Below are 17980 nucleotides of genomic sequence, written 5' to 3'. Positions count from 1 at the left end.
ACATCTGAACCATTTCCTTCGGCTCACATATTTGAGCAACAGCAGACCAAAGAAAATCTTTAAGAGTACAGTTTAGAAACAAATAACAGTACTTACAGCATACATTGGACTTGGTCCTGGTATTATAGCTTGGCATGCCAAAATATTTGTCGAAAAGATGGGGCCATCCATTATTGTCTCCTGGAAAAGAAAATAAGACAGACAAAGACAGGTTACAACAGATTTGTACTTGAACATCTTTTATTAGTATAATTTCAGGTAGATCAAATATTCCTTTCAGAAAGTGGGGCAGATGGGACACAGTTCTTTTGCTCCATGCTGTTTTGGGATATCTACATGTTGTTGTAAGTGAGACCAAGGTCATCATGGTTATAAGTATTCCATAAACATAAAGTCACTGGCCTTGCAGCTAATATAAATGCTGTGAAACGATTCATTGTTTTAAATCACCCATTAGTCTACAGAGCTAATGCTAATCTTCATTTAAGTATGTCCTTGATCAAAACTGTATCAAAGCTAAATTTCTAAAAAGCAATTTTTTTTTCATGTGAATACCAGCAACCAAACACAATAAGTTCATCTTTGCACTTTGCTTGTAAATATAATTTTTCTATATAATTAAAGTAGCCACTGCTCTATGAATTGCTTTGAACAGCTGTGACATTAGAGGCTGGCAACATCCATCTCAATAAATTGCTCCCCTCTCTCCCTCTACCCACTTACATGTTAGCAATGGATGGGTCATTTCACAGCAAAAATGTTTGTGCTCTTTAAGAATTACTGTTGGTTTAATGTGTGACCTCGAACATCTCAGGTAGTTGCTTGCCAGCCTGCTGTGACTCTGGAAACATTAACTCATCATTTGCTGTCACAACCTTTTGGGGAAAAGTGTCAGGTCAGCTGGAACAAACATAAATGGAAATATTTACATAGTTGATCAGAGGTGTAAGTGATGTACACAGCTGCCAAGTCATTGCCAGAGAATGGAGGAAGATGACCTCAATTTTCCAACTAGTAAACAAGGACAAAACAACAACAGGACTTCCTGCAAAACAAACAGAGGACTGCACTGAAAGAACCACTAACTGAAGAAGTTAGTTTGCTACCATTAACAACATGTAGGACAGCATTTAACAGGTAAGCACATTATTAATTAATTTGCTAATAAGTTTCTCTATTAATCTATTAATAATTGATAAAACATCCCAAAAAAAATTAAAGTTAAAAGCTGACTAGTTCTGGAAGTGGACAACCTAGCTTGCACTGTTTATATGCAGTGACATTTGATCTTAAAAGGCCAGATCCCAGATGGAGACTGTACAGCCTACAGGGGGAACTGGAAGCGAGTGAACTTTGTAAAACAAAGCTAACGTCAGGTCTGTATACCTCCCTTCGGTGACACATAACTGACATTATCAGTCACCAAAGTCACAGATTACAAAGAGGATGACTGGCAACTGCATCTGAAGATCCAGGTTTTATCTGCCGACTGTCAACACCCGCTGCCCCAGTCTCTTCCATTCCTGGAATATGATTTGGTCGTCAGACCCAAGTCATATTCATAATCGGCTCAACACTCGTAATGTGTGACCTTGGCTTTAGTTTAAGCTCCATCAGCTGAGGAAGACTGTGATGTGTTTGAAAGCTTTTAAGTGTTTTTAAAGCTTTCTTTTTCTCATTTGTATTTGTATGATCTAATTTCTTTTTTTTTTCCGTTTAGGTGAGGTTAAAGATAAACTCTTGGTGGGTTTCTTTCCTCACCTGTACATTCACTTCATAAAAGCTATTTATGTATTTGTAATGTTTTATGTGTGCAAATTAATAAATCTAAATCTAAATCAAGTGGATCTTGAATTCAGATCTTTTCATTTCACACACAACTTTAAAAGTCCAAATCCCAAAGATATTCAGTTTGCAATACTATAAAACAGAGAAAAGCAGCAAATCCTCACCTCAACTGGAGCCATGTTTGGAGTTTTTGACTGTAAAATTAACTAAATGTTAATTCATTCATTCATTTAATTAACTTAAATGATGATTTTCTTCAACATGTCAGACCTCGATCTGAACTATACAAGAACTATGCAAGTGTTATGATAACCACACCCCACATAGAAATAACAACTTCAAATTTGAGGTGTACTATTCCCATGAGAGTAAAGACACACCTGAGCTTCATGTGGACTCTGCCTGGAGAGGGAGCGTTTGCGATAGTGAGACTAAGCTCCTATAAAAACCATTTATCCTGAGATTCCAGAGAAGACTCCTCACAGGCACTTTTCCAACAATTCATCCACTTTCTTATAACCTGGTGACTTGCAACTTCAGCCAGGAATTAATCCTGAAGTCCTTGAGCTGTTGCTGTTTCTCAAATAACTGTTCTTCGTCTTTATGTGCCTGTCATATCATAAATCCATAGCCTCTGCCATGCCATCATATCCATCATGTGTAAGCAACATAAATGAGCTTTTATGAGGATTTCTTGTGTAATTTTTTTTTACTACACAAGAAAAAAATGCTCTTGCTCAGAATAATTCAGTTCAGTACCATTTAATTCATTCCATCCAACCTCTTCTGTTGTGCTGTTCAGAATGGGCCTCAGTGGGTCTACTACTGTCCCCTGGACCTCTGACTGTCTGTTGGATAGGCCCTGGTCTGGGAGCTCCCTGTATGATCAGGTAGTTCGCAACACAGGAGCAGCACAGGCGACTGTTCTGTCCTCATTTCTGTTCACTTGGTACTTCTCAGATTTCCAGTACAAGTCTGAATGACTCCACCTGCAGAAGTTCTCTCGAGATGGAGATGTTGAACTCTTAAAGTACTTGGGCGTCTACTTGAGTGACAGATTGGACTGGAGGACTGACACTGACGCTGTGTACAAGAAGGGGATGAGCAGACTCCACTTTCTGAGGGAGCTCAGATCTTTCAGTGTATGCAACAAGACACTGGACCTCTTCTACCAGTCTGTGGTCGCGAGTGCCATCTAATGTGCTGTTATGTGCTGGGGGAGCAGCAGGATCAATAAATACACTCCTGCTGGTTCTGATGTATATATTGTGTACATTTTCATTTCTATTTAATGTTGTTTTTGATATTTATATGTAATATTTTCTGGTTCTGGGTCTACTGAACTGCAATTCAGCAGGTGTGGTTTTAATTTTTTTTAACTCTTTTGTAGAGGCACAAAGGCCACACTTGAATTAAAAATTCCTTGTTGTGTTGGCACCACCTGCTTTTGGGGGGAATTAATTAATCAAATTAACCACATCAATCAAAGTCTTGGCTCTCATATCAGGAGTCCCTTGTTTCTGCCTTTAAAGAACATGCAGACAACTATAATAAATGAGGATATCTATTGTCACTAAATGTCTATACGCAACCGAATAAATGGAGGGTGAAGAACGGACAGAGCAATGAGGTCAGAATCAAACAGATAAATAAAAAAGATCTTGAAGGATAAAGTGAAAAGAAATCATGACATAAAATATGGATTATTAGGATTATCAGAGAACCAACCACTGAGGGAAATGATTAACTTCTCAAGGACCAATAATACTGAACTCTATCAGCTCTTATCTTATGTGATGTTTAGCTGACTTGGTGGCTTTAGGTCAGAGCTGGCTCCTTTCCGCTGGATCCAAAATGGTTTGTTGTTGATCCCATGTGCAGCTTCCCAGCAATGAGTTCTCTGGCAAGATGGTAGAAGCTCTGAAAGATGCAGTTTCTCTCTGCTGGTGTCTGGGTCTGTTGAAATTGGTGTTGGGAAAACACTGACTCCTTAATTAGTCTTGAAAGTAATTCCACTGGCCGGGTGACAAAACTTTTGAGAATACTATGAGACTTAGGATAATGAAGTACAAAAGCAGGGTATCAAAATTTAGTTCAGCATTGTTTTGCAAAATGAGGCTGGTTTCAGATAAAATTCGAAATATGCGTAAGTGAATGAATTAAAAAAAGACAAGGTAAAATGGCTTAGTGAATAGAACAAAAGGGAAAAAGGAAAAATTGAACATGAGCCAAAAGCAAAGAAAGCAAAGGCAGTGTGGTTCTTTTTACCAACAGAATATTTGTGAGTTGTAACTTTCCTCCAACAACCACTTCTTTGCTTGAAAAGATGGACGACGGAGGAGCTGTTTTTGAAATTACTTACTAGAGGTTGATTAATCAATTTGTAGTTTTTCATTATCTTGGAGAGGACTCATTCTTGTTTAGTTTTTAGGGAGGACATGGTCTTACTTACTTAAGCATGAATTCAATATATATTCAATATCTTAATTTGCACTGATGTAGAATTACCTGGGGACCTCAGCTGATTTGGGGATTTACCCCTGAATCTGTGCCATGTGCTGCATTTGAAAAGTCTGTTTCTGTGAAGTTTACTGACTTAGTAATTGCAACTTGGTCTTTCTCCAACTGGGTCTCCATGCTGAGTAGCTGGAGGAGCTTCTTGAAATTGCAGCCAAAAATGCTATTGAAGCTTTTAATCATTTGCGCTCAAGCTCCATTAAAAACACAGAAAGGACCTCAAACTAGTGCGATACTGATTCACTCTGGACCAATTTATCAGATGCCCTCTTTGAGTTTGTGTCATTTCCATTGGACTTTCTATTTAATAATGGACTAAGAGCCAACAAGGGCAAGGATTAACAACCTCTGTGATTATTACAAATCACATCAGCACCCAAGGCAATTGTAGCCCATGTGATTAGGACTAAAAGCAGGCTGAGTTACACAGAGCATTATCTTAATGTGTGGATCCCTGCATTGTTTGTATCAGGAGGTAGAGCGGGTTGTCCACTGATCAGGAGGTGGCTGATGCAATCCCCAGTCCCCTGGGTTCTCAAGTCTGCATGTCCCAGTATCTTGGGCAAGATACTGAAGGCCCTAGATTATGTACCAGTATCAGAATCAGAAAACCTTTAATGATCCCTGTGGGAAAAATGCTTTGTTGCAAGTGCACAATCAGTTAGGAAAGAGGAAACAAAAAAGTATAAAACTGTTATAAATAGTAACAACAAGCACACACTAAGTGAATAGATTAATTTAAAAATGCAAATGTACAAAAAGCAATGTGTGAGGAACAATCACTAGGCAGCTTTAGCATTAGCATATAGCAGGTCCAGGATCCTTGATGGTACCCAGAGGATGAAGTGTATTAAATATGATCCTTTGATACCTGCAAAGCTAATGACATTCCCATCAGCCTCAGCTTTACTTTGTGTTTAGTGCTAATGAGCACTGATGTTAGCATTTTGCTCAAAGCACAGCTGCGTCTAAGTGTGGCTGCAGACTCTTGTTCACACACTGACAAAATGACCCTTTGTCCTGCAAAACCACTTTTACTTGTGATTTATTTACTTCAAAGATGAAGTCCTTTTTTCATGTGGTGTTTATATATTTTTACATATTTATATTTTAGTCCAAACATGGAATGTGGAGACCACATATCATTCTGTGAATCTGTTTAGTGCTGCTACAGATTACAGGCACCTATGTTTCACATATGAACACTTTCCTGAGGTTTGTGATCAGAGCCATTGCAGTGAGAGTGTAGGGGCAGTGAAACCTTGTCCTCCCTCTCTCATTCAGATTTATGTTTAGCATTTTACAATTCAGTCGGTAGCAATACTTCAAAGGCAGCGGGAGATCTCACACATTCGCTGCAGTATGGCTGTGAAATACAAATCTCACAAAGTGCCGTTGCTGTGACTTCATCAGTTGTGATAAAAGCAGCTATGATAAAAAAAGACAGCGCTCCCGGCACTAATTGATAAGCTTCCCATGAATACGAGTGTGCTCGGATATAGGACACACAAGTTTGAAACACTGAGCAACATGAGTGCTATTGAGAACACTTTCTGGTTAAAAATACTGAGTGAAAATTAAAAATGCAGAAACCTCATTTGTGGATACAAGTCTATTAATGTTTCAGGGACACTCTACCAAAACACAAAATTCATTATTGATAATGTTGCCAATGACTGCATCATCGATGTAGGTCTACATGCTGGGACTGTTCTGATATTTTCTGTTGGTTTTCTCTGTTGTCACTCCCTATCACCTCTAGAAACATCAGTCTTCACAGGTAAAGTGGTTATGCAGTGGTTGAAAATGAAGTCATGGGCAATTGGGTTGTATATAGTTACATTTTCTATTGCTATGCCAAGACAACATTTTGTTTACCATGTGAAATCTACATTAGCACACAGCACAGTAGAGTAAACCAGACAGAGTGTGGCAGCTACTTCAGATATTCCTCTGTGTCGGCTGCATCATATTAAGTAAACTGGATCAAAATTAGGCAAATTAACGGTGGTCTGCACACATTACTGTAATTCTTTCATCAATATGTGCTGATAGATTCTCCTGCCAACATGAATACAAAGTGATGAATGCAAAAGTGCCTTTTAAAATTTGGATGAAGAATCTAAGACTCTAAAGAGAGATATCAAAGTGTCTGTTCTTAGAGACACAAGGGTTGAATTAAATTTCTCTCTGTTACATAGCATACAATTATTCATGGCTATCACAAAATAAAAGTTAAACACAGAAATACACAAAATCATCTACTGTAGCTTTGCAGAGAAAATAAGTTGAAAACATTCAGTAGGGAACTTCTGATTGAGTGGACATGCGCACTCTCCTCTTACAACGCTTAACAGTGTCGAAATTCAACCTAATGGTTTAAAGACACACTTTAAAAAAAGAGAACAAAACAAAACATCAATGATCAAGTACAAAAGCCAAAAACACGCTGATTCCCACATCTCAAATGTGAGAGTTTGCTGCCTTTATCATTTATATCCCGTTGACTGGATAATGTTTGGGTTTTGGACAGAAATTGTGACGGGCATCTTTCATTATTTTCTGATATTCTAATCAGTTGATTGAAAAAAATACTGCAGTTTGATTGATAACGAGAATTACTGTCTGTTGCTGTCCGACTACATTGACTATGTTTGGTCTACTCTATAATGGATCTATTGGAGAATAATAGCTCATCCACTGATAGATGATTATCATGGGCCAAATTTGGCTTTTTGGTTTCACTTTGGACTGACATGGTCTAATTTTATGTTTTTTTATGACACTAATTCAATAGAGTAGAGGCAGACAGCGTGCAGTACTGATAGGCTGTGCTCTCAGATTCATGAGCACAGTGTTATGATGCTGATTACCGTAAAACTTCAATTAGCAGCTGAGTCCCAATTAAATGCTGAGTGCCTTTTACTGGCCTGGTGTGGCTGCATAGTTTGTCAAATGAACGCAGGTCTCAATTAGATGCCCGGTTCTTTGGATGTATTGTCGCCAGAGTGAATGTTACTCATGTTCAAAAAAAAAAAAGAGAAATAGGTACGATGTGAATTTATAACTGTCAGTTATCAAATTTGCTCATGCACATAAAGGTTTAAATAACTATGGTAACCTTTGGCTTTCATCCTTTCTAAGGTAGGCTACCAGTATTTTGATATCTATCTCTCTCTCTCTTTCTCTCTCTCTTTGCACAGGGTTGGCCTAGATGCACCATCTCTCAGAACTAGATTGAATTAATGATTCATAATATTTTATTTGATAGCCTGGTAAAATTTATACAAGTAATATTCATACTGGTATAAATAATACATTCCATAGTATTTCCTAAGTTTTATGGTACATATATTTGTTACAAGTACACGTTTCAGTAGTTAGTTCCTGTTTGCTCATGATATAGCAGCTCCCTGGATCACCTGATGATTTCATATTCATTGGTTTTACCATTAATGGCTCTTAATCTACATCTGTGTCTTGATTATAAAATGACATGCTGTGATGAATGGATCTTCATGCTGCATGACAAGTTACTGCATGACTATAATGAAAGCAGGACATTCTGACTACAATGCTCATGTATGTCAAAACCTGCTTTCATTTATGGATTCTATTGGTCTTGTTCTGACTAAAGTAGCAATGTTGTGTTTATTTTGTCCATAACACATGAAACACCTTGCTATATGATGCAATCCAATGCAGCACCTCCACAAAGTACAGCAACTGTTGTATGAGAGAGATCAAACAGTATGACAAGAGGCAAAGAGACATAAGTAAACAGAAACATTTGCTGCACGAATCAGTTTTAGATTTTTATCATAAGAACAAATTGTTTTACATATTCATGCAGCATGCCATGATCGGAAACTTTGTGTCAATAAATCAAATGTTAAAGCAAAATGAAACAAACAATCGAATTAATGTTTGGTCTAAGAGCACACAATCAGAGGTTATTATGCAGTGTGCAGATTTTTGTGTGTCATAATTGATATTATGTGAAAACAGTGTGGTAATATGACAGTGATGAACCTACAGAAAAATTACAGAGAATTATTACCAAAATCTGTAGCTGCTCCCAGCTTTACAAAATTTTATAGTAAGTTTCAGCTTATAGTTCAGCTGCGGTTTAGCTTTGGTTCACTCTCACTGTTCTCATGACAGTGTTTTTAGCCGCTAATGGCAGACAGACACAGTTAGTTGGTGAACACGCAGGAGCATTTAACAGCTAAAGAGCCAGATATTTCCCTCAGCAGCTGGTGGAGACCAAAAACAGAGATAACAGAGAGTGAATATTGACTTGGACATTTGAAAAGGTGATCAGAAACCAAACTCTAAATGAATGATAATGTTGTATTTTGTTGATATATAAATGAGCAGTTGTTTGCCAGCGAGTTCACCCTATCAACTTAAAAGGTGATGATATGTCAATGTTGAATTCACGAATGTGCCCCTGAAAATCTGTCACACAGGTTTAATGTAATAATCCAATTTTCTTTTTTTTTAGATTTTTTTTAATACAGTGACCCACCTCAAATTTTATAATTGATGTTTTTTTTTTTTTTTTTTTGTCTTAGAACATTGCAGTTGTTTATGTAAGTATAAACATTTGTTGCTGGGTGGGAATGAAGTGATATATGATCTATAGGAGATTCTCCTTCATTCAGATCATGTTAAGACAAGCTAAATCAGGAGAGATTCAGGTTCCATCTAATCCTTACTGGGTTGTTTACACCTTGATCTCATATAAGAGTCATTCAGCAGACGGTTAAAGCTCCCTTGAGATGGTATCATAACGTCCTTAGTGCCATGTATTTCCTATGGACAAAACTTGACAGACATGCTGTGCCTAGTTACGGTTGCTAAGTTATGATTGGACAATCACTGCTTGGGAGTGGGGTTTAGCTGACAGTCAAATGCATCAGAAAAAAGCAAACAACAAATATGTACAATCTTTGATTATTTTCCTTTGTGTTGTGTTTCTATCTGTTTGTGGATTTCCAAAGTTGTATAATTGACTTTTATGATAGCCACACATAAGTAAGACCACACACCTCTTACAACTAGCCACATCCAAGAGGAAATTTTACTTTTACAGTTAGTCATTGCTGAGACCCCATCCATTGCAATAACATATTATGTTTATATTATTTTCAGTCAACAATCTAATTAGAAGAGAAGACCGTGATTCCACGGTTTGATTAAGCCATGAAAGTGAAATTATAAGAATTTCACTGAGTCACTTTGAACTTTGGCTTCAAAGGCAGATTAATTTGTGACTCATTATATTATTGTGATGATAAACATAAGTTAAATAGCACAAACAGACTCATGCGCAATCAAACCAGTAATTGCAAACATGATGGCATCAGTGTGGTTCAGAAATCAAAAGCCACACTGACACAAAAGAAGAAGGAGGGAGACAGACAATCTGTGAAGTGTTGTAGCCTGCACACTATTTGAAGTCAAACACAGAGGGATACATCATATGCCTGCAGATACAGGACAGAGAAAAAAAATTAATTCAATTTATTTCTGATAAAGTGCCCTGATAAAGTGCCCTCGACAATCTGTCAGTGCACTTTTTTTTTATGAATGTGTTAAAATAAACCCACTCCAGATATTTCAAAAGAATACTGAAATATGATTTCAAACAACAGGTCTGACCTACATTGGACTGGGCTGCATTATACAGACAGACATCAGACCTGAATTACAAGCAGTGGCTCTCAATCTTCAATTCAGGTTCTCATGACCTGGAGCCCCCCGCTGGTTTTCATTTTAGTCATCTAATCGGGTGCTACCTGGGATGCCAAGTAAATGTAATTAGATAGTTGGTAGTGCAGAGAAGCGGCAGGATGTGTCTCAGGGCTTCGTCTGACAACTGCAACTAGAGGATATGTGTAACTAGCATCCAAAGAAAGAGATGTGGTTGTCTAAAGGGACACAGCCATAAGACAAATAAATGATTGAATGATTAAAGAATAAAAATATGTTATGTTTAGTTGGGCAGAGGGCTATTCTTTTTTGCACAATGCTCTTTAGCAGACACATGCCACAGAAAATGTAACTAAGAGTGCATGGGATTTGAACAATTCTTGTCTGCCAGGGGCGAGAGGGAGATATTTCCAAACTTATCTGGGAAGAGATTTTGCTTCTCCATGCTTTATTGTGTGCACATGTATTATATTACCTGCAAATAGTAACTACTGCAGGAGAAAGCATATGTGAATGCTACACTGGAACAAAGTGACCTAAACCAGTTCGATGGATCAATTCTCAGAAAATATGCCATCTGCTTAAACGCCCTTTGATTTTCATTTCAAAATTATCACTGCTGCACAATGAGCTTGAGATGATGCAACTACAGAGACTGAAATGGTACACAGTGTGCAATCGACTCTGTATGGTTTTCCTTATAATTCACCGAACCTCATCTTCTCCAGGGGGATTAACCTACCCTGACCGCTGTTAAGGTTTAGCACAAAAAAGAACAAAAGTCACTTAGGGTCTGGATGAAATGAACAGTGGGTGTCTGGGAAGATTGTCTTAAAAAGCTCAGCTATTGCACTTCAGCCCTTTTCACACTTGCAGCTTCATTCAGAAATTATCCTCAAATTATCCATGACTGGTTGATGTTAACACTGCAGCTGATATGCCACAAAATGCTCCAGCAACCCTTCCTCCATCTTTGTGATTAATTAGAGTGGCAAGTTTCATTCTGCACTACATTTGTTTCGGAGCAGAAGAAGTGAAAGTTTGAAAATTGAGCTTTTTTCCAAAATGTCTGGAAGGTGAACAGACTCAAAGACAATGAAACTGCTAGCCATCCAAGCACAGAATCGGTTATTAGAAGACAAAAAAAAGAACTGCAAGCACAAGATCTGACTGAAGCTCACTATTTTCAGGAATGTTGTGTCATTTGTCAGATAGAGGTCGTACTGTGCAGCTTCCAGGTGTAGATGTGGGTTACAATGCAGCACTGCCCTCCACAAAACTACAATGGTTGATAGGCAATGATGGGTCAAATGAGAAACAAACTTCTTATTATGAGATTTCCTATTATGTGGCGACTAAGAGAAACACACATGAAATACTTGCTTCAATTTAACATTAAAATGCAGGAGGCCATTTGATTACAGTTTTTCTCTACTTGTTGCTAACTTGAGAAAATACAAAAGAAATCTCTTACACCATAGCTATTATTTCATGAATACTAAAATTTCCTCTTCCCTTCTACTACTACTAATGATAATAATGTAACTGCTTTACCCTCCACTTAATACTTCTACACTTAATATCTAGTGTTTGACCTGTTTGTCTTAAAGAAAATAAAAATCAAGTACCTAAGAAAAAGCAGAAGTAGGTACTAGCATGACATATAATAGTAGTGATGGCCAAAGGTCATATGACTTGGTCCTGTCATTCAAAGGCTGAACAGAAATACAGAAACTCAAAATTCATCAACGTCACAAACAGAAAATCCAATCCTGACGTGAAACTGTCCACATCCGGAGATCTCAAGGGAAATGTCACAAAAATACAAGTCGTCAATGTTGAGCACTGAAGATGTTGCCTAAATAAATAATAGCACATTTGAAAAGGAGGTTTATGACTTCAGGGCTTGAAGTTGGATCCCAGGACCAGCAGGATGAATCTGAGTTAGGAAATGAGTGAGTGATCACCCCTACCAAAGTAATTACTGCTAAGTTGCAGTGAGACTCGGCAGGTATTTTCAGGTGTGACTGTATATCTGACCAGATACATATTACACATTTGAACATAAATGGGACTTCCTGATATGCATAAGTTTAAAATATAAAAAAAAAAAAATCCTTCTAGAAATCCAGAAACACGAGCACATCAACATAATGTGGCTGCACACTGCAGGCTGTCTGGGTCTACTAAATGACACGCGCTCTCCTGGGTCCCCCCAGGCTGCCTGAAATGCCTGTGCGAGTTGTACTCATTGTAACCATAAATTAACTGACTAAAATATTACTGTTCATATTGCACATGAATATGCATCAGGTAAAGATTGAGACTATGAACAAATAAAATACTAACACAAAACACTGAAAAACAATGAGGGGGTTTCTATTGCCCCTGTGGGTCCCACATACATTGTATGGAAGGGAGAACTTTCAGTGGCAACCAGTTTGTCTTGTTTGTTATTTGTTCTGGAGGTGCTGATAACTGAAGATCTAGGCTGTTGGTAAAGATTTGTACAACATTTGTTGGTTTAGAACTGCTTTACAGTTTGGATAAAATAAGGCTGTGTTGCTCTGAATGCATTTTAGATGGTTATCAGTGCACCATTCTGCATTGTTTTTCCTCCTTTTTGAGTTTCTCCCTCTCCTGTTTGTTGTAAAGCTTGCAAATGTATGGTTTTGGGATATACAAGTACTGAAAAAACTTAACTTTGTGTGTGAGAGACAGAGAGGGAAAAACACAGTGCGGAGAATGGGGGTGACACAGAGTTTTCACATCGGCTTCACACTCAAGGCAGGGTCTGGAACAAATCTTTGTCTACCATTATTTGTTCTCACAAAACTATTCTGACACTGCAAATTCTGACATTTTAAAGAAAAAAATGGATTATAAAAATATATGAACTTTATAATGTATGACAAGGACATTTAGAGGTCTAAAATTGGATAAACAAATGCAGCAATTTGCCAACAAAGGCATGAAAGCTGGTGAACTTGGACAAATGCAAAAACTAGTCTTGGTTAGCCAAAGGTTTTATGAAGAAGGAAGAGACCTTTAAATAACTCACAACAGTAGCAGGAGCACACTGTTACACCATGATTCATTGAAGAAAAGAATGAGTGGCATTTTACTTAATTTTCTCAGGTTGTTTTATTTTGGAATTCAATCTGTGCAATTTTTATTTGGCACCACAATAATATCTCATATCAACACAATATTAGATCACACTGAGCCACAGTCATTATTTACAGACTGTTTGTACAAGCATCACATCAAGTGCAATTACAGACTGCACATTGTTAGCATTGGGTAATGGATGTTTTATGAAAATCAAAGACCAAATTCAGGGGCTGTATTTGTTTACATCATTTGTTTTTTTTTTTTTTTTTTTTTTTTACAATGTTAGAGGAAAAAAGCACACTTAATGAAGCAACAACATAACTGTCTTCAATTAGAATATTTTTCAGCCTTTGTGATGTTTGACTCCATGGGGAAATTCCACTCTGTGGCTCCAACATGAAACAAATACATACCACTGAGAATAAAAAGACCCTTCACCTAATCAGTGGCTTCACAACACAAGTAGCATTTACCTTGTTAAAAAATGTAGAGCCGGCACTTCTTAAATGTTTATATCCTCTTGAGTGATGTTTTCAGTGATGGAGAGGCTGCATCCTTGATCACATCTGAACAGAATGGTCTCGTGTCTTTTGTGCTACGTTATACTACATATCCAATATGTCCTCCTGATGAGTTGGTGAGTGGACAGAAGGTCAGTATCTTCCTTAGGGATACTTAAACAGGGAACACTGTGTTCTGTGGCAAGATGTTCTGTTTGACTATTACATCACCCTTCCTGCTCTTTTTTATTTTTAAACAATGCTTAACTCTCTGTGTGAAAGTATAACAGTGCAACTTCATTTAATCCTCCTCACTTTGAGCCTATATGTCAAGTACACTTTGCTTAGCAATTCCCTGGATAGAAACAACATTGCATCTTTCAGATGTCTGAATCCTTTGGCTTTGATTTCCCTCAAAGACTGATAAACAACCGATGCTGATACAGTGTAGAGAATCCCTTCAAATCCAGGGCCAAAATGGAAATCAAGAGTATGTTGTCAACCACAGCATTGTTTGGTGAAAATGGGAGCAATATTTCCATGCTAAGTTTCTGAGCCATGAGAACATACATTGAAAACCCAGAGCACATTCAAACAAACCCAAATGTCATGTAAGCCCCCAGGGCGGGAAACAGCTGCCTCACACATGTTGCTGTCATTCAGTATTTGTCGGGGCTTTTATGATTAATTCAAGTTTTCTAAAACCTTAATAACTTTTTCTAAATCAATGTGTTTGGGGCCTACATTGTTATTTACTGTTTTCATTACTTTGTTTCGGGGCTTGTGCAATATTTCAGGCAGAAACAGATATCTCATTATAAACTACACAAACAGCTCACATTAATCACATAGAAAAATATTTTAGTAAAGGCACCAATAAATGAGGAGACACAAAAAAACTAACAAGGTCTGTGGAAATAGGTCAAATGAATCAAAATTTGTTATATGTACTGTTATATGAGTTATACACATAAGTAACAGCGGGAGTTGTGATAGTGGTAACAAAACTAGGAGCAGAGACGTGATAAAAATACAGAATGCTGTCCTTTATAAAAACAGCTTCCACAAAACCTTTCTAAGCCGCTCTGAGGCCACACTAAAAGGATAACTCAGAAACAACTTCAGAGTGTTCAGTGCAAAACCTCAACACACCAGGAACAAATGACTCTGCAGATATTCTTGGAAATGTCATTATATTGCTTCAACAGTCTGTGCAGTTTGCATCAGTTTATCATGGGAAAATGCAAAGCTTAGCTCAGGGTCTTATTCAACGGGTAATATTGTGCAGGATAGTGAGCTTAAACACTGAAAATAATAACTTTGTGTTTGACAAGGTAATTAGACACTGGTGGATGCTAAAAATACTTTTTGAGAAATGATGAACCTACAGTATTCACAGGCTGTATCCATTCTGTGTTTATGAACGTCTTACACCAGTTAAAGGAAAACACTTATATCACTAACAAGTACCCAGAGGAAACCAACAAGTATTGACTGTTTTGCTTCATCCTGATGCAGCTCATTCACCAAAAACTATTACAGATTCATATTGTTGCACTGTGTTGACGTGTTCCTTCACAATCATAAACACAGGCAGTGCAGTTTAAAGCAACTTTACAGCTGTAGTTTTGATCTTGTTAGGCTGACATCACTGACCACACTCGGACATGCTGTATAGGTAACTCTGGAGAGTCACGTTTATCATAAATAAAGATACCTTGTGCTTACATTCAGTGTGCCACACCAAAACATCTGTGAATCCCTAAAGCTATTGGGAATGCATTTCCGTCCATATAAATCATTTGCAAAGACCAGGCTAGGAATTTTGTCATTTTAGGGGCAAGGCTATTTGGCCTTCGGTGTCACAAAATTTTCGGGGCACAAAAAGGCCATTGAGTGATTTGATGCTTACAAAGCTGCTGTGAAATTCGTACCCTGGCAAAGATGATTGTTTTTGAATATTTTCTCTGGGGTGACATCCAACTGGAGAAGCAAATATTCTTTTGTAGAGCTTTTGAATTGTTTAATAACCCATGAAACATTAAATAAACATATGAATCTAAAACACTAATACTGACAGAGAGGAACAATACAAATGTGGATTTCATACAACATCCTTTAAAACCTTAACTTAACATAACACATTGATCAAACAACATAATAAATATTTCCTAAAACAAACAATAAATAAATGTGGATTACAAAGCAGTCCTTCGATCACAATAATAATGAAGACACAATGGTGAATCTTTAACTCTGTTACCTTGTGTGAAGGATGCTGGCAGTATGGTCACCTGGAAGATATCATCTGTAACTGTATAATTTACATTTAACTTATTTCATCAATCCACAGGCTAGAGATCTGGGGATTAAAGTGAATCACGAAAACATTAAATGGGCTACAGGATAGTAGGTCAGTTCACTTCACATTATTTCAGAAATTAGTGGTAAGAACTATGTCTGTGTTTAAAGTCATATATAAAGAGGGACAGAGGAAGAGCAGGAAACCTTAGTTTGTGTGTGGACATGCATGTGTGGGACAGAGAGTCCGGGGTCCATACACTCAGTAATAATCACAGTCCCTTTTGGTGTCACTTTTCCAATTTAACTAACAATCAAATACCAAGGCAGAGAAAAAGTCTTATTGCTTCAAAAGGGAGATTGAGGTTGTTTATTCCGATTTTGCCTCATGTCCATTTAGTTGATCCTCTGGAGCTGACCATTTGACCCATCTGGTCTGGTCATACATCTCTCTGACATGCTAAAAGCTGGTCTATTTGTGAAAGAGGGAGCCTTTGTCTCTGCTTCCTATCCATTTGATAGTTTGATGGTGGGGAGAGTAAGGAGGGTGACATTTTTGGGTCCATAACTTTACATTTCCTAACTATGAACTTATTTAATAGTGTGTGACTGATGCCAGGCCAGGGGTGTCTGCTGCAATTACCAGTTAATGTCATAGATTTTCTACAGGGCAGCATTACTTGAGTTTCTCTAAGCGGCAATGAACAGTACAGACTGAGTCTAGGATCAATTGATAACATAGTTTAGCAGCTATAAATATCATTTACAAACTCTGAATGTAAATGAAGTGTTTACTTTGTGAGTAAATCTTGGAAGTCCTAACAGGGCCGCAGCTCTGTAGCATACCTAAATCCTGAAGGGGGGGTGGGATGACATCTCTGGTTTTTGTCTTGATTTTCGTGTCAGATAGTGATTGAGCTGTTTGGTGTTAAGGACTGGAGTTGTATTGACATCTCCTCTGAACATTGCGCTGCTCAGAAACTGGGAACATTTTTGCAATTCTAAAAATATCCAAAGGGAAGAAAAAGCTGTGTCTGTATCTGGAGTGTTGGATGGCCTGTTCACAGCCAGCCTTTCACACAGTGTTAGATGTCTAATGTGTTTGTCTGTAAGCACAAGTTTTGCTTGTCAGGTTTTGCAGTGACACAGTTTTTTTGTTTTTCATGGATCCATTTCAGTTAATGTCTCTTTGGCTGTTCATCCTCTCCTTCCTACTGCTGCTGCCCCTGAGGACTGATGAATCAGGGATACCCATGACAGCTTCTTATCTTTAGGAATCAACTGTGCACATGTAAGTGGAGAGAGGAGTGGTTGCAGAGTTAAAGCCAATTCATACCTTCTGTGTCTGTGAGGGTCCACTTTGAGTTGTCATCTGCCCATATCTGCCAGGGTCCATGCAGACCCCTATGCTGGCATCTATATGCAGCCCATAATTTGTGACTGCATGGACAGTACACATGGCAAGTGTGCCGACTGCACGTGCTCCAGATAACAAAATGGAGTCTTGTTTTGAAGAAGGGTTATGTTAGGAGTTCTATGCACGTTTATATGATCCTCTGAAACAATACAAGAGCCAAATGGCGTTGAGCTACTGACCCTATTCCCCTATTCTTCTTACGCAGTTGCATGTAATAGTTTCTGTTTTTGCCTTCCTCTTGTTATCATCTTCTTCTTCTTCAGAGGTTGGCCAACAATGTAGTTGTGCATTACTGCCACCAACTGGGATGGTGTGTGGTTCGGGAGGTGTGCACACATGGAACGGCAGACTAACACAGACCGTCGTTTGTGGTATGATGATTTGAAACATCATGTGTTTGTCCTCACAACTGGCATAAAATTTGCAGCTGTCCACAGACAAGGAAAGTTTTTCCATGCCTTTAACCAGACAGCAGGAAAGTAAAACGCAGAAAAAATGCTGTTAACAATCTATGTAAATAGTCCACTGCACTGATGCTGAAGATTGCCAGCAAGGCATCAGCTGAAAGTAGGACTGAATGCTTTCATCTTCCAGAACTAATTATTGTAGCAGACATACCTGGCCT

General features: G+C 38.0%; 1 protein-coding gene across 2 annotated transcripts in view; it reads right to left on the bottom strand.

The window, feature by feature from the left end:
* rxfp1 (relaxin family peptide receptor 1) overlaps positions 1-17980 on the bottom strand; it is a 72272-nt gene that overhangs the window by 35753 nt on the left and 18539 nt on the right. For both annotated transcript variants that reach the window (XM_071458080.1, XM_071458081.1), the window contains exon 3: positions 97-180. In XM_071458080.1, the coding sequence (XP_071314181.1) occupies positions 97-180 (84 nt within the window). The remainder of the gene's footprint in view (positions 1-96; positions 181-17980) is intronic.

Source organism: Trachinotus anak, unplaced genomic scaffold, assembly GCF_046630095.1.
Source record: "Trachinotus anak isolate AG129_WGS33_773 ecotype Australia unplaced genomic scaffold, CSIRO_AGI_Tana_v1 ptg000021l, whole genome shotgun sequence".
NCBI classification, from domain to species: domain Eukaryota; kingdom Metazoa; phylum Chordata; class Actinopteri; order Carangiformes; family Carangidae; genus Trachinotus; species Trachinotus anak.
This window is presented reverse-complemented; position numbering and strand designations above follow the sequence as displayed.